This window comes from Typopeltis vanoorti, chromosome 17 (assembly GCF_054136105.1).
Source record: "Typopeltis vanoorti isolate ZY-2024b chromosome 17, IOZ_Tvanoo_1.0, whole genome shotgun sequence".
NCBI classification, from domain to species: Eukaryota; Metazoa; Arthropoda; class Arachnida; order Uropygi; family Thelyphonidae; genus Typopeltis; species Typopeltis vanoorti.
The window spans coordinates 99,017,325-99,039,176 of NC_143565.1; the positions used below are offsets into that span (position 1 = coordinate 99,017,325).

At 34.7% G+C, this 21,852-nt stretch overlaps 1 protein-coding gene across 1 annotated transcript in view; it reads right to left on the bottom strand.

Annotated features, from left to right (window-relative positions):
- Positions 1 to 21,852, bottom strand: part of Atg2 (Autophagy-related 2) — a 616,887-nt gene that overhangs the window by 257,303 nt on the left and 337,732 nt on the right. Inside the window, exon 25 of the mRNA XM_090407292.1 lies at positions 14,485 to 14,577. Within this exon, the coding sequence (XP_090263418.1) occupies positions 14,485 to 14,577 (93 nt within the window). The remainder of the gene's footprint in view (positions 1 to 14,484; positions 14,578 to 21,852) is intronic.

A 21,852-nucleotide genomic window follows, 5' to 3' on the forward strand; every position in this document is an offset into this window, starting at 1 on the left:
TCACCATGGGAGTAGTAGACCCAAAACCTCCCGGAATGGGAGAGGCTTTCACCCTACAGTGGTTTGAAAAATAGGCTGTTCATCATCATAATCATCATATGTCTCACATGTCCAAAAGTTTTTTATTTATTTATTTTAAAGATTTAATAAGATTTCCTGTAATGTTATGCAGTTAGCACCTCAAAACTTCAAACTGAGGATGCTCTTAATACTAGAGCAAAACATATAATAATAAATAAAAATTTTTACATAAGTTATTCTGTTGTTATTTATTTCAAACTGATGCACTCTGTATTTTATACCATGCCATTCTAAGTTATTTGCATATGGCATATAGAGTATGTCTTCACTGAGTTGGTTGTCTCATCTACTTGTTTAATTTAAACTTCAAATTGAAGATGCTCTTGATATCATAGCAAAACATATAATAATAAATAAAAAATTTTATATAAGTTATTCTGTTGTTATTTATTTAAAACTGATGCACTCTGAAGTCATTAACCAAACATAGATGCAATGAGAACAACTGCAAATTGGTAGTGGTTAATTTCTTGAACTATAATATATAATACACAAGATTCATATAAGATGCTACTCTAAAATTGTAAATCTTAAAATATGGAACTTTGAAATGTTGGCTAAATTCTCCCTCTTCCCCTATTTTTTATTTTGTATTTAAACCTCCTTGTCATCAAGAGATATGCAGTTAATAAAATAGAATACAGGTAATCCTTGTAATATGGTAGTTAAGTACAAATGAGACTACAAATCAGTGCAAAAAGTGTGTGTGAAGGCATGCCAAAGAAAACAAATATGCACTATTTTATTTTTATAATTAGACTTAATTTTTATTGAAAATAAAAATAACTGATAAATCGAAATCATTCTTTAAATAAATCAGCAGTTATTAGAGATTTTTTCTTTGCTTCCCAGTATACCAGTTTAACATTTTTCATTGCACAAGGATTACATGATCAGCACAGGTTTTATTTTGTAATATCCTAATGCATTTTTTTAAATTAAAGATACCAAGAAATTATATACTTACTTTTAATCCCAAGGAAGCAAAACAATGTTTTGCAAGTGAAATATATTCACATCTGTGCTACTTGTATATAGAGGCTAATGACTTCATATCACTTGCCTTAGTATGTATCTCGTAATGCAAACCCAATCCCTTTCAGATGTGTATAATGCTATGCATAATGGGAAGGACCACTACCCAGACCGGTTTCAACCTTTACTGAGGTTTCATCAGTGAGAGAGCCAGACCTGGGAGAGATACCAAGGTTGAAGTAATGCAGAAGTCATATATCATACACAAGTAGTGAAAAGGTGCTCGACCTTATTAATAAAAATTTCTGGATGAGAGAAAGATGCTGAAAGTTTTTTATGATCCTCTGATGCATGGTTTCCCAAACTGTGTTCCGCAGAGCACTGGTGTTTCATGGAAAGTAAATAAGTGTTCCGTGATGTCAGTGATCAAGCCATGTATATTTAAACATGGAAGTAATTCGGGAAAGGGAATACCGCTATTTATGACCTGTCATAAAAAATTGCCTGCAAGCCGATTACAACAATGAGTGGAGTATCCTCTGTTCTCAAAACTGAATGAAATAACATCTATGTGCAAATGTTAGTGACCAATCAGCAAGGGAGTATAAAGAAAATTTTTCCACTGAAATTCAAGATCAAGGTAGTCTGTATCCGATTCTTAAATCTAGTAATACTGAATACTTTCTTTGCAAGTTCATATTGTAGGATGAAAGTGCTTGTTTCTAAACCATAGTGCCATGATTTTTTAAAAGTAATAGGCCTACAGATTTAAATTTTAATATGAATAAGAGACAAGGGACTTTGTTTAATTTTGGTTTTAAGAAATCTCTTATTGAAGGTGCTTGTGACGCAACAGATAGTGATTCATCCACCTCAAGCCAACAAAGCAATCTCCAGGATGTACAAGAGGAGGGGAAAGCTACCAGCACACAGGAGAAAAGTCTACATTCACTCAGAAGTACTTATAATAATATTATAAATTTTTGGTGATCAGAATGGGATAGGTCAATGAAAATCAGCACAAATTAATTTAATGATGTTGGCCTGAGGAAACTACAATATGCTACAATATTTCATTAGTCCAGTGACTGATAAATGATTTAAATGTAATTTTATATTTTTCAACATGTCACACTGTATACACAAGTGTACTAATACTCTTTATGATTATGCCATAATTAATTATTAATACATTACAAAATAACCAAGGTGTTCTGTGAAAATTTCAGGAGTTCTGTCATAGGAAAAATCTGGGAAATGCTGCTCTGATGCATTAAAATCTGGCGTGGTTTCCTCATTTTGAAATAAACATTCTGCTCAGCTTTTTTTTTTTTTTTTTTTTTTTTTTTTACACCACCTAAGACCTTTCTCAGTGGCACTGATAAAACGTGAATGTGATATGAATTTGTACTTTTCAATAATTTTTTTAAATTTGTAGTTTAGTAATACATACCTGAAAAAATAAAAAATCAAATAAAAACCAAAATAACCTTACAAAAATTTTTAAAGTCACAAATTATATGATTCAAAGCCACAATTTTTAATGGTCTCAAACAAGCAAAAGTTCAATTAGTGCAGAAGCTAACATGGGGATTTCCTAATAATTTTTTTTTTTTTTTTTTTTTTTTTTTTTTTGTTGTTGTTGTTTTGTTTTCATAATGCTAGCGAGTAACACTAGTAAGTCAGGAAAAACAGAATGGGGATGCTGAACAATTACATTCATCATAATAGCAAGCTTTCCCTGCAGAAAAGCTGAAAAAAATATCATGTTATGCAAGATTTGCTGCAATTCTCTAAATGAATGAAACTGTAATAAATTTAGTTTAATCCTTTATCCAAGTGTGAGCAAACAAAGTTTGTGCCTGAAAGTATCTTCAGGACTGGGGTAAAGTAGTACAACACCGGGCAACTCGTTGCAAAGGTGGAGCTAACATCACTCCTATCTCAGTATCTTCCATAATGCAAAACACATCTTGCGGATATGTATAATGTTATGCATTAAGGTAAGGGCCACTACCCAGACTAGTTTCGACCTTTATTGAGGTCTCTTCAGTGGGAGCCAGGCCCAAGTGGAGATACCAGGTAGAAGCATTAGCAAGGTCATCTCTACCTATAGGAGTTGCCAAACAGTATGCCACCTTTTTATTAAATTACTCTGGATTTAGAGAAAGATGTTGAAAGTGTATTTTTAACTTGGTTGTACCACCTTACCCCGGTCCTGAAGATACTTTGTTTGCTCACACTTGGATAAAGGATTAAACTAAATTTATTATAGTCTAACCAAGTGAAAAATGCACTTTCAAAAAAAAAAAAAAAGAATGAAATTGTGTTATATAAGTACCATGTTCAGAAGTGCTATAGTATACAAGGATTGCCAGTATAATTTTTTTTCTTTATTTGCAACCTTTTTTTCAATCTATAACTAAAACAGCATGTTTTATTTTTAGAAGGATTATTAATTAAGCAAAAGCAACAGCATATTTTTATTCTAAACAAATGTTTTCATATGATGGTAGCTTTCTTGACAATGTTCTTCTTATAATGCATTACCCATCAAAATCAAGAAAGAAAGAAATAAGTAAAAGTAATATCACCATTAGAGAAATGCATGTTAGTCCTAACCCACACATAGTACAGTTCAGAAGGTACAGCACAATCTGGGACATTCTAATACTGTCAGACCATATTCAAAGATCAATATATACAGTAAATTAATGATATCATGTTCATACAATGAACTAGTCACTTCTACAACTGATACTAATAATGAACTGGCAATTGACAGTTCAAACTTGTTATATGTGTGAGTAGCCAGAGTGTTACTTATTTTACCTGAAAGGGAACGATGGAAGTATGATCAGGAATAAAAATATAGTACTCATATACCTTGTTTATTTTTATTTTGAAATAGCAAAATGAACTAAAAGATTTAGGATACTGAGCTTTCAACAACTCAAACCCTGAAAATTCATAGCTAGCAGAAAAATCGGAAATTTACAAATGTAAAGAAATACAATTTGGATTTAATAGTGAGAAATCCATGGTAAGAGCAATGGCAGCTAACTAGATTCTAAGTGGGATAAGCATTATACATCACTGTGACTTTATGAATTTATGGAATCATTAACAGTTGTAATTGGAAATGGTTTTGTGCTAACAGTATCCATGTAAATATTTATTGATTTAGTGAGATGAATAAGACCAAAATCCATAATATATTTTTTTAAAGATTTAGAAATGACACACAAAAAATTGTGTAATAAATGATGATGGAGTGGCAAAGAATGTTTTAAGTAATAATAGGAAGAGAAGGTGTTTTGCATCAATGGTAAAGTCAAAATTAAAGTGTTACCCAATAATTACCCCAAATCTCTCTCTCTCTCTCTCTCTCTCTATGTGAACATGTGACCCTGAAAGAATGAGCTCATGTTTAAATTATTAACTGGAGAAATTGAGCTGCATATTAAGCATATTCTGAGTCTTTGATTAATAAATATATTTTTGATACTAAAATTTGGAACAGTACTTATAAGTACTGTTATGCCAAGAAGAGATAAAATAGGAAAAGAAAAAAAGCAAATGTTATTGCTAATTCTTAGAATATAAGATTAATGATATACTGAATTCCTATATAGGCAGGAGTTTAAGATAGTATGGTACAGCAGAAGCATGTAATACATACAGCTGGGGATGGGAGTATAGTCAAGGAAGCAGTGATAATGTGTCCTAGCTATTTAAAGAAATAAAGAAAATCAAATTACTATTAACCAACTAACAAGCCAAGGTAAATGAAATATCCATGTTATTTTAAAGCCGTTTCAATGGTACACTTCCAAGAAAAAACATGCCACAGTCAGTAGTTAAGGATGGTTACTGAGAAACTTTAATATGGGAGGTATTTACTGTAAGAATGAAAGATACAATGTGTAATACATTTTTGAAGTGACTTTTTAATGGTTCTGAAGCAAGTAATATGTGAATGTACCAGAGGAGAGAGGAAGAGAGAGATATATCGACTTCATAATAACATCAGAATAACTAGAAACAGATTGTTATAATTACCCAAAATCTCTCTCTCTCTCTCTATGTGAACATTTGACCTTGAAAGAAGTATTAAGACAAACAGGAGAAAGGATAATTAGGAGACATCAGGTACAGAATTTAAAAAAAAAAAAAAAAAGCTAACTCTGAGGATATGATGATAATAGTACTCATTATTAATATCAGACTTCCATAGAATTAAAAAACTCATTGAGGGAGGTCCACACTCTCATTCCAAAAGATTCTCATTTTCTTCTCTGTCTCCTACTCTGTGAAAAATCTTCTCCCACATTAATCTGGTAACAACCATCCTTCTTCTATTTACAAGACTCTGCAAGTTGCATTTCTTCAATCTGTCCTCAGATCCCAAGTCTCTAAGTCACTTTCAGATCTAAGACCTGAAAGTGACTTAGAGAACCTTCTCTGTACTAACCCCCCCCCCCACCATATATCCTCATTTCCTTGAAAACCAGACAAACCAAATTTGTGCTCAGTGGTCCATATGCAGTCTGATCAAAGTCTCATGCAAGGGGACTATAACCTTTTGCTTTTACATGCCAAGGTCCTCCACATATGAAAGTAAAGGTGGACAAAGACTTGAAGTTCTCACATCTCTTCCAATTCTTCAAAAATTCTCCATTAATTGTATACTCTATGTCCCAACCTTGCCTATCAAATTTCATGACCTTGGACTTCACAACATACTGATAGTCCACTCGCATAGTCCATAGTCTACTGAGATCCTCTTGCAAAGCTACAACATCTGCTCTGTTTCTCAGAGTTCTTCCCAACTTTGCATCATCACAACAAACAACTGAATGTCCCCCAATTAGGCCTATCCCAATATCGTTAACTTAAAAGGTAAACAACCCTCAAAAGGTAAACAACTCAAAGCACAGTACCATGGGGGTTTCTCAACCCCCATGGTACTGTGCTAGAGACCTCCCGATACCTATCTGACAGTCAATTACCTATCCAACTCACTAGTCTCTTATCTAATCCCATCAATTTCAACTGAGTTACCAGCTTGTCATGCAGCAATCTATTAAAGAAAAAATCCAAGTATACCACTATATATGCATCTTTCTAATCCAATGAATCTGTCACCTTGTTGTAGTTCCTAAGCAGACAGCTAAAACATGATTCCCCTAACAAACCCATGATGACCAGCATAGAGAATTCTGCTATTATCAATCCAATTTTGAATCGTAGTACTCATCAACCTCTCTAACACCACAACTCCAGACACACAAATAGGCCTATAATTTGTTGCCTTATTCTTATTTCCCTTCTCCCATCCCTTGTGAAGAGGAACAAATTTGAATAACAGTTAGCTAAAATGCTAATTAAAAAAAAAAAAAAATTATTTCATCTGCTGTTCTGATTAAAACAATCATGCTGACTTCTTTGATAATTTATCCCTGAAAGTTGATTCCGTATGGTCTAATTACTGAGACTGACAATATCTTCCAAAGAGAATTTAATGTTCATAATTTAAACTGGCTCCCCTTCTCAAGATGGAAGAGATGAATTATTCTATCAGTCATGATCTAATGCAAACTGTTCACCTGCCAACGAATAATCATCATTCTTCCAACACTTTTTCTTAAACAGTTGAGTTGTGAGTTGAAAAACTCACAAGGGTACTATTGGCATTTAATGCATCTAATCATCCTGGACATTGAGGCACTCTTACCAAACGACCATATTATAATCTCCCTCCCAGCTTCCTCGCTAGTTGTCCAATGCATGCCATCATCAGCTTTGTCAGATTTCTTCATCAATCCTTGAGTGCTCCAGGGTAACATGCTCCCGCCCATCCTTTTCCTATATATCAATGACTTGTATCAAATTCTATCCAAAGTTTTGCTGATGACAGTACCTTCCATTCTTCTTGTTGGAAGTTTTTTCCCACTTGGTTAGACTATAATAAATTTAGTTTAATCCTTTATCCAAGTGTAAGCAAACAAAGTTTGCGCCTGAAGTATCTTCAGGACTGGGGCAACTCATGGCAAAGGTGGACCAAGCCCTCATCATTACTTGTCTTAGTATCTCCCATAATGCAAAGCACACTTCCTTGCAGACATGTATAATACTATGCATTAAGGGAAGGGCCACTATCCAGACTGGTTTCGACATTTATTGAGGTCTCGTCAGTGGGAACCAGACCCAGATGTGGTGAAACTAAGGTGGAAGCAATAGAGAAGTCATATTTACCTATATGAGTTGCTGAAAGGTGTCTCACCTTATTATTAAATTACTCTGGATTTAGAGACTAAGATACTAAGACAAGTAGTGATGAGCACTTGGTCCACCTTTACCATGAGTTGCCTCAGTCCTGAAGATACTTCAGGCGCAAACTTCGCTTGCTTACACTTGGATAAAGGATTAAACTAAATTTATTGTTCCATTCTTCTTCTTCTTCATTTGAGAAACTTCACTACCTTCAAAATGATAAAAGAGAAACTCCTCTAGTGTATTGTTTTTCTTTTTCATTCAAAGCTTCAAGGTCTTCAAATAACCAATGTCTAAATGCCGATCTTTCACCATTCTCAAATGGAGTAAATATAATATATAGTAAATTTCAATGCTATCAAAACATAGTTCTTGTCTTATTTTTCGGACAAGATCTTACTTCACTATCTTTAAATTGATAAAAGAGAAACTGGCCAGCAAAGGTTGGTCAATTGGTAGAGCCTCTGCTACTAATGGCTCAGTTAAGTAAGTTTGAGTGCTGTTAGTAGTTGGAAGGGGCCAATCATTCGATGCTGTTGGCACACTCTCCTTCGATGAGTCATTGGACTCCTTGGAGGTGTCAAATAATAATAATAATAATATTCTTTTTCTTTCAAAACGCTATTTTTCTCCTGCTCAACTCCGAACACTTTTAAATCCATAATCCAATCAACCATAGAAAATTGTTCTCACATTTGAGATAGTGCACTCAACACTGCCCTCAAAATTCTTCACTGTATACAAGAAGGAGCAACTCTATTAACATATAAGCCCCCCCCCCACCCTCAGAGATTCCCCTAACTGCTTTCTCCAAGACTTCCTATTTCTATATGCCATTTTATAGATCCTTTCATGGACAGTGCTGCACCGATCTAGCTACTACCATTCTTCCAGTTTCCTCTAATCATGCAAGAACTTAGGCAACTTCTGGTGAACATCCATTTGCAATTGTCCTTAACACCATCTACTTGCCTTCCCACCATTTTTCCAAAGGAGTGCAATCCATAGCTTTTGAAAAAAACATGTTAGCAGATTCCTTCTTTCACCTTAATCACTTGTCCACACTACAGCGCTGCTGTCTTATAGGATTTGTGACCTCTCATGCTTGGGGTAGATAATTTTCAAAAAGATAACATAAAAAAAAAAAAAATAATAATAATAATAAAGGGGGGGGGGGGGGGCTTTCATTCTGATGATCTCCCACCAAATGTACGTGAGAGTTGTGTTCCAGAATTAATTACCATCCTTTATCATCTCTGTGTCGTCCTGTTATACTCAGGTGACATTTATAAATTAAAGATACCAAGAAATTATATACTTGGTTTAATCCTTTATCCAAATGAAAGCAAACAAAGTTTGCTTACACTTGGATAAAGAGGAAGGAAAATAAAGGAAAATACTTGGACAAAGAGGAAGGAAAATACTTCAGGTGCAAACTTTGTTTGTGCCTGAAGTATTTTCAGGACTGGAGCAACTCATATACAGAAGCTAATGACTTCTCATCACTTAGTATCCCATAATGCAAAGCACATATCCTGCAGACATGTATAATGTTATGAATTATGGGAAGGTCACTACCCAGACCAGTTTCGACTTTTATTGAGGTCTCATCAGTGGGAACCAGGCCCAGAGGTGATACTTAGGTTGAAGTAATGCAGAAGTTAGAAGCACACATATCATTGCAGACAAAGGATTAAACCAAATATATAATTTCTTGGTATCTTTAATTTATAGTATAGCCAAGTGGAAAATTCAACATCTGTCTCTAATCCAGAGTATTTAAGTAATAAGGTGTGACACCTTTTGGCTACTTGTATATGGAAATATTGTTGTGACCTATTCTTCTTATTCTATTCTATTAACTTTCTTATACTTTATATCCTACCGGCTGCGCCATTTATGTTGTGTCCCATTTTACGATTTTTATTCTATCTAGTAATTCCCTCTTATCTATGTTCTTCTATTATCTACGCACGAGATATCACCAAAACTTATATTAATACTTAAGTTATTTCTCCCCTTAGTACCCCTAATATTTGTATTTAAACTGCGCCTTTTGGGATATTTAGTTTGAGATATTATATACAAAAACAAGGAGAAAGAACTCAAATATGTCTGAAAGTGAAAGAATGTTGCAGTCGTGACTCTTTATCTCGTTTCTTAACATTAATTTCCCGCGTGATTAGGTTCGTAATTTTTCAAGTGGTGTATTGGACAGCAATTTCAGACAACTCTTTTATCATTGAACAAAAGTTTATTAAATTCCTTAACATGGTACAAATTCAATTTTTATGATTACTCAATTTAATGCTAAACTAAATACTTACAAACTAACATTAGCTTATTACAAGTAATTAGGCTATGATCCTATAATGAGTATTACGATCATGCCGTCATAACAATTCAACACATAAATTCACTTGACATGGGCAAATAAGATTAATTCACACTATTTAACTATTCAAACTTAAGTAGATTAACTGAACCATTTACTGCACTAACACATAACTAGTATTACGATCATGCCGCCATACACATTCAATACGTAAATTCATTTGACATGGACAAATAAAATTAATTCACACTATTTAACTATTCAAACTTAAGTAGATTAACTAAACCCTTTTCTCCACTAACACATAACTATGACATTTTAACTTTCCTATACATTACAATAGACATGCAAAATTCTCAGGACACTTAATTACTTATATATTCTTCATTAGCAAGCTTACGTTCATTATATTCTGTCAGATACTAAAGTCCTAGTATAAATTTTCCTTGGTCACTTCAGCAGTTCCATATTAGAATAATGATACTTATCACAGACAAATTCTAGTTAGCATTAGATATATTTTACAGTACCTTTCTTTCTTGGGTTTTTCATATGGGCCTTTACCTTCTTCTGATTGAACTATCTTGATATAACCTCACCGATAATCTGCTTCTCCTACGTTCTTTTTGGAATTGAACTAGGCCTACGCTGGCTTAACTTTTCGTAACCCCGAACACACTTTGAATCATCTACATATCGGCTGTGCAACTCGCTACGTGGACATCGATTTCTTTACTTCTTTCCCCTTCTCGTAGTTGTCACTGAAGTTGGAACACAAAAAGTATGCTTTCTTTTCCTCGACTATATGGTATTCTTCGCTTCTCACATAGGAATTATGGAACCGAAATTCCGCTCACTTTTGTTTCCGTGTTGTGGCGTCAGAGACATAACTCCAATCTCGCCGCTCAGGAAATCACCGTGAAATCCCTACAAAAGAGCTCGCGAAGGACTCTCCTGGGACAGAATCCAAACCAAAAACAAAAAGAGCCACGTGGGGGGGGGGGGTTCCAACCCTTTTATACTTGTTCTCCTAACGGCACTTTTTCTAACTTCTTTTCTCCGCCCCCTACTTTTTTTTACTTCACCGACCAATTAGGGTGGCGTTTTTCTGCCAAACGTCCTTTGATCGGCGAGCCCATAACGATGTCTCAATCCGGGAATCAGCCCTGAGTGATAGTTTGTTGTTTTCCTTTTGCTAGCCTCTAATTTAATCCCCTTTTCAAAAATTTTCTATGAATTTACTTATTAACTTAATCTCTAGCCTCTCACATACCATCTCTTATGACTAATCCTTTTCTGTTTTATTTAACTTTTCTCATTTAAATCATATCACAATATTAATATATTCTTTCTTTTGTTAGTTAGTTTAACAAAACCTTTATATTTTATATATTTTATTGGATGCAAGAATCTTTCTTTTTCTTTTAATTAATTCAACTATTATCTTTTATGCAGGGTTTTAATTTATTTAATTTATTCTTCTTGTTACACCATGATAACTGAGAATGTTACATTCTTAAGGTATCAGGGTGTAACAATATTACTTCTGCATTACTTCAACCCTGGTATCACTTCTGGATCTGGCTCCCACTGATGAGATCTCAATAAACGTCAAAACTGATATATATAATTTCTTAGTAAGTTGAAAGTTTATTTTTCACTTGGTCAGACTATAATAAATTTAGTTTAATCCTTTATCCAAGTGTGTGCAAACAAAGTTTGCACCTGAAAGTATCTTCAGGACTGGGGTAAAGTGGTACAACACCGAGCGACTCCTTGCAAAGGTGGAGCAAGCTACCAACACTCCTATCTCAGTATCTCCCATAATGCAAAACACATCTCCTTGTGGGTATGTATAATGTTATGCATTTGCAAGGAGTCACCCGGTGTTGTACCACTTTACCCCAGTCCTGATGATACTTTCAGGCGCAAACTTTGTTTGCACACACTTGGATAAAGGATTAAACTAAATTTATTATAATCTGACCAAGTAAAAAATAAACTTTCAACATCTTTCTCTAAATCCAGAGTAATTTAATAAAAAGGTGGCACACCGTTTGGCAGCTCCTATAGGAGGAGATGACCTTGCTAATGCTTCTGCCTTGGTATCTCCACTTGGGCCTGGCTCTCACTGAAGAGACCTCAATAAAGGTCGAAACTAGTCTGGGTAGTGGCCCTTCCCTTAATGCATAACATTATACATATCCACAAGGAGATGTGTTTTGCATTATGGGAGATACTGAGATAGGAGTGTTGGTAGCTTGCTCCACCTTTGCAAGGAGTCGCCTGGTGTTGTACCACTTTACCCCAGTCCCGAAGATACTTTCAGGTGCAAACTTTGTTTGCACACACTTGGATAAAGGATTAAACTAAATTTATTATTAATTTCTTAGTATCTTTAATTTACAGTATAGCCAAGTGGAAAAACTTCCAACAGTGACATTTATTTCATAGCATGGAAGCAAACCTATAACCAGCCCATTCTAAAAAATGATAAAAGCTGCCATCAAAGTACTGACCAAATGATCTCACCTTCGTCCTCTCTAAAATAAGTGTATAAGGTAAATAAATTTATCAACCATATATCTCATCATCACCTAAAGACTCACCAATGGCCACCACAATTATTCTGCCACTAAGAAATATGGAATACTTGCCCACATCGTACATCTTTGGATTGGAACGTAAAGGTCAGGGAAGGACCTATGTTCTTTCACTTCCACTTCACAAATTCCTATGATAGCACTATGTGATGAATTATGTGATCACTAACTTCTTATTAAAACTTTTCCTCCATATTAGTCTAGTTTCTGTCAAAATTTCATTACTTTCATATCTTCAGTCTTCTAAGACACTTCTTACTGAATTGATCCACCTAGATCCTACAGGTTTTTTTTTTCTGCCAGCCTTCATTCTAACATTCAATTTGAATGACCATACGACCAACAGTTAGCACTACTCACACATTCTTGAATGTCAAATTCCTTCCTAATATCTTTATTTTTAATATGTTCTGATGGTGATGCCATCTGTTCACTTCCCTAATTTTTCTCAAAACACTTATACATGTAATCTCCAATCTTTGATCAAGTATTTATTTCTAGCCCAGCTCTCAGATCTGTAAGTTAAAACTGGTTTGAACAGTGTACTGTATACAGCAACTCTGTCTGTTATTCCATAATAACTGTATTCAGTTGACTAATTTACTAAGAATAATTAACTTCCTAACAGTTTTCTTAATTTTGTTTTCTATTTTTTTATTAATTTCAATTCATCTTCACTTAAAATTGTGACTAAGTAGCTGAAATATTTTACTTGTTCTATAGGTTTTCCATTAAAGATGGGGGATGATGTTTTCAATGTTACAGCCTGTTTTCATACACTTTCTTCTTATTGCCATGTACTGGATTTATTTAAGAGTATAACATCATCTGCATAAAGCAAAGAACTAAGCTGAATATTTCCAATTTTGATATCAGCCCTTGGGCCACTTTCTTTCATAATGTGATTCAGACAGATGACGAATAACAATGGAAATAACGTGCACAATTGTCTCACAGTTGATTTTCATCAAACCCTCTTCCTATTCCTCTATCGATTCTAAATACTGACCCATAACTGAAATATAGACTATTTTGTTTTGCTTGATATAATGTCTGGTTTACACCATATAAGTGCAGTATTTGAAAAGCTCTTCTCTTGGTACCTTGTCTTATGTATTTTTCAGATTTACAAAACTTAAATACTGATCCTTATTATATTCCCATGATATCTCTCTGTTTGACCTGAACCCAGCTTCTTCTTCCCCAAGATTTACTTTCCATAATTTTTCTTAGTCTCTTCTCAAGTAATGCTCTCTGTAGGAAAATCCTTTTGTGATCTCACATTTAATTTTATTTTATTTCCTTTTATATGAGTGGGTACTACATGGACTCTACTCCATCCAGAATTCAACCCCCTGAATTATAAAGTACAGCTATTGTAAAATTTTTATGTTTATATTGCAACATTTCTCGTCAATCATATGCTCCAGCTGCCCTTCCATATTTCAGATTTCCTCTTGAACATTTCTACCACTGTTCTACTATGTCTTGTTCATTTAGCAATGTGTCCATGTAATTACTCCTGATATCTAGAGTATCTTCATCTTCGGTTTTCATATAACTTCTGTAATCTTTGATTCCTTTTACACTATTTTTGCCTCCATTTCAAAGCTTTTTTCAATAACTTCCAGAACATTTTGCCACCTTGCTGATATTTATCTTCTATATTCTTAGCAGCCTTTCCATGACCTTTGTTTAGCTATTTTTTGCTTCACTTTCTTACATTCTTTTCTGTATTCACTCAAGGCATATAATGAATTATTTATTTACATGATCAGGAGCTGCTCACAGTTTACTTACAGTTTAACTAATAACCCATGAAAACTCTTCTCCCACTCATTTTTCATTCAACTTATCACTATTCTCAGAAACAGCTTTTCCCTATGAACTATTCCTCAGGAGTACAACCTCCTATTGTGTATAGGAATGATATCAAAAAAGAAATAAATTAATTAAATATATACAACAGAAAAACTTTTTATTTTATTTAATAAACATTTTTTTTAAAAAGGGAGAAAGGTAGAACTGGGGCTTTGGGGAGGGGGCATAACAGCAATGATTCTATTCAAGAACACATGGAGATTTTGATACCTAATACTAATATCTAAAAATTTTAACAAAGTTTAAAAAAATAAGTGACAAAGTTTCTGATAAATTTAAATTTATTTTCGATATTTAAAACTTTCTGTTCATAAAAGTAAAGATCATGATTACCTTAAGAGAAGTGTTGTGGTGCGTGCTGCAATGTTGCTGGAAATACTAAAATTTTCTACTGTCAAGAATGATCTCAAAGGAAGATGAAGAGGTCTGAAAAAAAATTATATGTATATACCTTTCACTAAAATAATAAATGCGACTTAAATAGACTATAGAGACATTGCTGTTTTGCTTGTACTGTCTCTTAATTTATACAACTACCAAGGGATAATTACCTGAAGCAGCATGTCATGGAGGGGACTCGGGTTTGAGAGTGCTGAATCTAGTAACAGCATCAGAAGATATATCCATAACCAGAGTATACACTGTCACTCCAACTGGAAAGAGTAAACATGCAGTCTTACTCTGGGAAGTTGTTAAACATGACAAATTCTCTGTCAAGAAATGGCTTATGTTGATTTATCATCATCATCATCCTATGTAACAAGGATTTAGGCCTAGCATGGCCTGTTCTGGCCTTAGAAATCATTGTTGAATCATTTAAGAGAACGTTGTGGTTTTCTTTTTCCTAATGGCTTGTGCTTTAAGGCTTGTTTTGGTAATCTTTCTGTTTTCATTCTTTGAACGTGTTCCATCCATTTATGTTGATTTATAAAGCTGGTATTTATGACAGATTCAGGAGACATCTTGAATAAAGACCATAGCTTAAAAAGCAAGGAAAGAATGTCAATAGTGCATGGGAAGTGGTCAGGGATTGTTTGAGAGAACTGCATACCAACATCAGAAGGATAAGGATCTATCCTTCTGATCCAAGGTCAGAAGGATAGGTTAAGTGGCTGGATAGAGATAACAAGGAGGAGCTGCAAAAAAAAAAAAAATATATATATATATATATATATATTGTGGAGGGAATAAAAAGGAAAGGTGATCAGCACACTACTGAACGATACAAAGTGAAGGCAAGAAGAGCAACTAGTATAGTAAGGAATGCTAAATCAGATTATGAGAGATAGTTAGCTAAGTAGGCCAAAGTAAATCCAAAAGAGTTTTTTCATTATGTAACAAGCGAGAGGAAAAATGGCTGTGGAAAGCTGACTTTAATCAATGCTGATGGCAGGAAGGTGACAGAGGCAAAAGAAATAGAGTTGCTCTGAGTGATCACTTTGCCAAGGTGTGTTTGTCCAAGTGAAGATTTTACAATTGCTGATGTGACAGAACTCGTGTCAAAATTGAGGAAGATGCTTATAATACAGAAAAATATCAATGTGAATACAGCAGTGGGACTGAATGGCACATCAGCCAGTTAACTACTTGAAAGTAAACTGGCATGAATTGAATATCTCGACTGACTTAGATTGAATATCAAAGATATTCAATCTAAGTCTCAGCTTTTGCAAGTTTCCAAGGGTGTGAGAAGAAGGTAAGATAGTTCCATTAGATAAAGATGGTTCCAAGACAGAAGTAGCAAATTACAGATCAGTTGATATCTCAAGAACTCAGCCATGCTTAGTGAAAACTTGACATGCTGGTCCCAAGCCCAGATAAATGGGGAGAGTTGAGTGCAGGGCTAGCAATCGATTCTCAGAAAAAAGAATTTTGCTATGCAAACTGAAACCTTCCAAAACGTGATACTGGATGAAGCAAAATACAGAGTCCGGTGGAAAATGGTGGTGGAAGATCTATGCTCCTAGGTGGAGTGAAGAGAATTAAGTAAGTAAGTAAGTAAGTGATATCTCAAGAGTGGTGATTTATTCGAGGCCTGAGAATTAGGGTCAGTTGTGGACAGAAAAAGAAGTTTAGAGAGAATACTGAAAAAAAGTAAAAGATCCTGTGTGGGAACACCTGTAATCCCCACTGGGTGCATCCCCAGATGGTGGATTGGGGAATGCTTGTCATAGTTTACTATAAAGGGTAGAAGGGAAATAAAACACCTCCTGCAGACCAACAGGATAGCACTTTTCTCATAGGCTGGTCTGGGGGCCTCGAAGGAGGATTAGCCTTCAGCACCAGACTCAGGTGCTGAAGGCTAATCCCCCTACACACCTTAAAACTTCACACATTAAAAGAAACAACAAAGAGATAGCTGAACTGCCTAAATGGTTAATGACAAATCAAGGAAAAAGGTACATGAGATATGAAACATGGAACATTAAAAGCTTACATGGTAAAGAAAATAAATTAATAGATGAAATTAAAAATAGAGATTGGATTGCCTAGCAGTTACAGAAACAAACAGTGACCACTACCTATTAATATTGGAAACAAAAATTGAAAAATGTAGAAAAAGTAGCAAGGAAATAAATGTTAAGATAAAGAACTACAAACTAAAGAAAGAAGAAACACCCACTGAGATAAAAGTGAAATAGAAGAGAAGATGAAAGAAGTAGAAAAAGAGATTTACCAAGACGTAGAAAGCCTATGGCACAGAACACTTCTTCTAGAAACAAGTAAAGAAATTTGTGGTATATCAATAAACAAAAGAAAGATACAACAGCTTGGTGGACTGAAGAACTAAAAGAAAAAATTACAAAGAAAAAGCAATTGCGGAAGAGATAACAAAACTAGCTGTATTCAAGATAGTGTTAAACCAGTTTTAAGTTATGAATCTGAGAGTTGGATTAGAAATAAAGCACTTAATCAAAGACTGGAGGCAACAGATATGAGTTCTGAGAAGTTGCAGGTCGACAGAGAGCTATACAACAATCAAAGAAATAAAGTTAAAATCCTAGTGAAAGAAGAGAGAAGAAAGTGCTGGGAAGACTTCAGACATACTTTAAAAAGTTTTAAAGAAAAACAAAAACTCTTCTATAATGATTTAAAAAGAATGAGGTCAGAGAAAGACAAAGTTTATCAAAAATAAAGATGGAAAGTCGTTCACAAATCCCGACGACATTGTGGAAAGGTGGAAATAGTACTACCAGGAATTATTGGAAGATGCAGGACATGGAAAAAATAGAACTCAAAGAGAAAGGCATGCAAGCAAAAACAGAAGATCAAAGTGAGGAAATTCATAAAAATGAATTGCTAGCAGCAATAAATTAAATGAAATTGGGCAAATCAGCAGGCCATGACCAGAAATGGTAAAGAATTTAGGAAAGAAAGCCATAAAATTTCTATTACATCTATTCAATGTTGTATGGAAAAAGAAAATTATTCCCAAAGACTGAGGAGTAGAAATAATAATCCCTATATTTAAGAAAGGGAACAACCATAAATGTGAAAATTGTATACCTGTATTTTAGAATCTTATCACAGGATCTTATCTTCAGTTTTAGACAAATATCAGAAAAAAAACATTGGAATATGGAAAAGAACTTCATGCATGTTTTATAAATTTCAAAAAGGCCTTTAATAGAGTTTCTAGATATTTAATATGGCAAACATTAAAGAAAAATAAGGTACAAGATAACCAAGATAACTTAATAGTACAAGATAATTTTATAGAGGCCTTTGATCTATTATTACAGGTTCTTACATAATAAAAATTACGTAAGAACCTGTAATAATAGATCAAAGGAATTTGAAACAAATGTAGGAGTGAGGCAAGGCTGTAATTATAGCAATGGATGAAATTTTCAAGGCATGCAAAAAAAAAAAAAGAAAAAAAAAAAAAAAAAGGGTTTCACCTAGGATACAGGAAACTGAAAGAAACCAGGATTTCACATATGGCTTTTGCAGATGATGTAATATGATGTAATGATTCTAGAAAATACAGCTGAAGATTTGCAGCATAACATTAATATTTGGTATGAAGAAATGAACTAAAGGAATATGACCATAAATATAAATAAAATGAAAACAATGATCATATCTAGAAACCAATCAAAACACAATAAAAATAGAGAATTGTGAACTGGAACAAGTCCACTCCTTTAAATACCTGGGATTATATGTACAAGAAGATGGTAGACTAGATGCAGAAATTAATAACAGGATAAGAGTGGGGGCAAAGCTATTCTATGCAATGAAAGGCGCTTTCCTAGATAAGAAAGAAGTTACCCAGAATACCAAAATGGCAGTGTACCATTCAGTGTTTGTACCAACATTAACATATAGTTGCGAGTTGTCTTAGTGTCTAACAATAGGAAATGCAAATAAACTGCAAACAATTGAAATGAAATATCTTAGAAAAGTGGTGCAAAAAACAAGATAAGATCGAATAAGAAACCAAGCTATAAGAGACAATCTTCAAGTTACATCTTGAACCAATCATTAAACACAAGCCCAAATGAGGTAGTTTGGATATCTTACTCGAATGGAAGAAGGAAGAATAGCAAAAACTATATATGAAAGCCAGAAAATAGGAACAAGAAACATAGGCAGGCCCAGGAAAGGTTGGCAAAAGGAAATTAAAGAAAAATTAGAAAAGAAGGGAATTAACCAGAAAGAAGCAAAAGAACAAACCTTGGACAGGACAGCATGGAAATCTCTTTGACAAAATCTCAACGCTTAAAAGCATAAGAGATCATAGATGAAGAAGATACTTGGATATTGAAAAACAGGCTAACAAACAAAGATAGGGAAGTTATTATCTCTCTTTATAAGGTTATGAGTCAGCCACATCTTGACTACTCTGCACAGATTTGGTCACCTCGGTTTCTTGGGAATCAGGAGGTTGAGGAGAGGACTCAGTCAATAGACAAAACTCGTGATAGGTCTGTGGAATGCTCCATATGAAAACAGATTGAAGGTGTGTGGGTTGCAAATTTTACTTGACGGCAAGAAAAGAGGAGAGATGACAGAAAGTTATAAGATGGAAGCAAAGAGGGCAAGAAGCTGGCTTAGTATGTTTAAAGCTGGACAATAAATGGATGTTTGACCAAGAATTGCCTATGCATTTAAAGGCTGAAGAGAAAATGGAGGAATGGTGACAGCCATTTCAACAAAACTTGGCTTTGAGCTGTGCTGAAAAAAGCGCTTTTTTAATCAGTGAATAGTCTGTTTTTCCATGTTTTTGTAGTGCTACATTGTTTTTCTCAAATACGAGTGTCCTTCAGTGGTTGTTTTTGAAGTTAGTTGTTGTTGCAGTATTGTGTATTTTGGTTACCAAGACGTTGGGGTCAGAATCGGATGCATAACGGTGGAAGACAAGGCGAAGATAACATAAGTTTTCATTATTTAGTCTTATTTTATTTATATTCAGTATACTTAAATGTTTTGTTTGTAATTGTTTGTACTTTTACTTATATAGTTATACTCCCTTACACTTATTTAGCGTTTAGTAGTGACACTATTTTGAATAATGACAGCAGCAGCAGTTAAAATGGCAAATGGCATTTCACCAAGTTCTCCCCCATTTAAGGACTCCATTTACTGTGATATCATACAGGATTTTGTAGCATGCGGGACTTAGGGAATGTATGCGTCCCAGCAGTTGTATATGTGGCAGGTGAGAGAAGGAGGAATACGTATATGAGCAAACTGCAGGCAATGGGAGGAACTTGGTGATTTAGAGATGACTATAACTGACGTCAATGAGTCAGACGGGAAATTATCCAAATAGAGAGATGAGTGGTATGATAGAGGACAAGAGAAATATGAATAAAATAATGAGAGTGGGGAGTATGAAAAAGTTGAATGATTGTAAAGCTTTCGGAAATGGTCTCAATTGGGAGGATGAATGGCAAATAAGATTAGCTGACTTGCAGAGAAAGAGAGATAGATGATCTGAAAGAGCAGGTGGAATGCCTAGGGAATGAGATGAGAAGTATGAAAGATGAGAAATAGAAATGTGAAATGGACGGGATGAATGCAAGGTGAATCAGAGTAGGAGTGAGAGAGAGTTATGGGAATGATAGAAGTGGAGAGAATAGGAACAGTAGAAGAGAGGAAATGAGAGAGTCATGGGAATGGTAGAAGAGGAGAGAATAGAAACAGTATAAGAGAGGGAATGAGAGAGAGAGAGTTATGAGAATGGTAGAAGAGGAGAGAGAGAGGAAATGGGAGGAATGCGAGGGAGCACTGGAACCAGGGACAGAGTGATGTCAGGAAGGCAGGTAAGTAAGGGAACACAGAGAGAAAGTGTTAGACGAGAGAGAGAGAGTGAGAGATGCATGTGAGCAATCGAGGAACAGAGTAGTAAGAGGTGTAATGTATGGGGACTCAATGATCCGTGGTGTTCAAGATAGGATGCGTGAGGAGTGTTTGCCTGAAGGAACGATAGAAAGTGTGGCTATGGCAATTAAGAAGTGAAAGGGTGGACGAGATGATTGTGATGGTAGGAACAAATAACATCATCATCATCAAATTCCTGCCATGTATCCTCAAGGGGTGTACAGGATATGATAGTACTACATGAAAAAAAACTACATCATTATTAACTTCCTATCTACAATTTTCCTCCAAATCAGTCTGTTACTTGTCAAGACTCCAACATTATCAGATCTTATATTTCTATCGTCTAAGGCACTTTGTACCGTATCAATCCACCTATATCTTGGTCTTCCTCTGGGTCGTTTTGCTGCCAACCTGGCAGAGAACACTCGTTTAGCTAATCTTTCCTAGCCCATTCTGTTTAAGTGACCATATCACCTGAGATTAGCTCTGCTAACACATTCCTAGATGCTGACAATGTCAAGTTCTTTCCTAATATCGTAGTTTTTAATATGATATTGCCATTGATGCCATCTGTTCACACCTATAAATTTTCTCAGGACTCTCATATCTGCGGTCTCTAGTATTTGGTCAAGTGTTTTACTTCTGACCCAGCTCTCAGATCCATAAGTTAAAACTGGTTTGAACACTGTCTTGTATACAGCTAATTTAGTGTTCCGACTAATTTCTTTCTTATTCCATATGAATTTATTCAATTGACTACCCACCATACCAGCTTTGCTGATTCTGTTGTCTATATCTATATTTAGTTTACCATCTTCAGTAAAAATTGTGCCTAAGTAGCTGAAATGTTTTACTTGTTCCACAGGTTCTCCATTCACAACACAGTTGACAATTTCAATGATTCTGCCTATTTTCATTGTCTTTGTCTTTTTAATGCTGACCTTCATATCATATCTATTACAACAGCTATTCAATTTAGTCAGAGAATCTTGCAGACTTGTAGCGGATTTATTTAGAAGTATAACATCATCCGCATAAAGCAAAGAGCTGATATTAACATCTCCAATTTTGATATCAGGTTTAATACCACATTCCTTCATAATGTGATCCATATATATAATGAATAACAGAGGGGATAATGTACATCCTTGTCTCACACCAGATTTAACATTAAACCATCTTCCTGTACTTCCTTCAATTATAACTGCTGACTTACAACTCAAATAAAGACTAAGTATTGCTTGATATAATGCCCCATTGACACCATATAACTGCAGCGTATTGAATAGCTTCTCTCTTAGCACCTTGTCATATGCCTTTTCCAAATCAACAAAACTTAAATACAGATCTTTGTTATATTCCCATGCT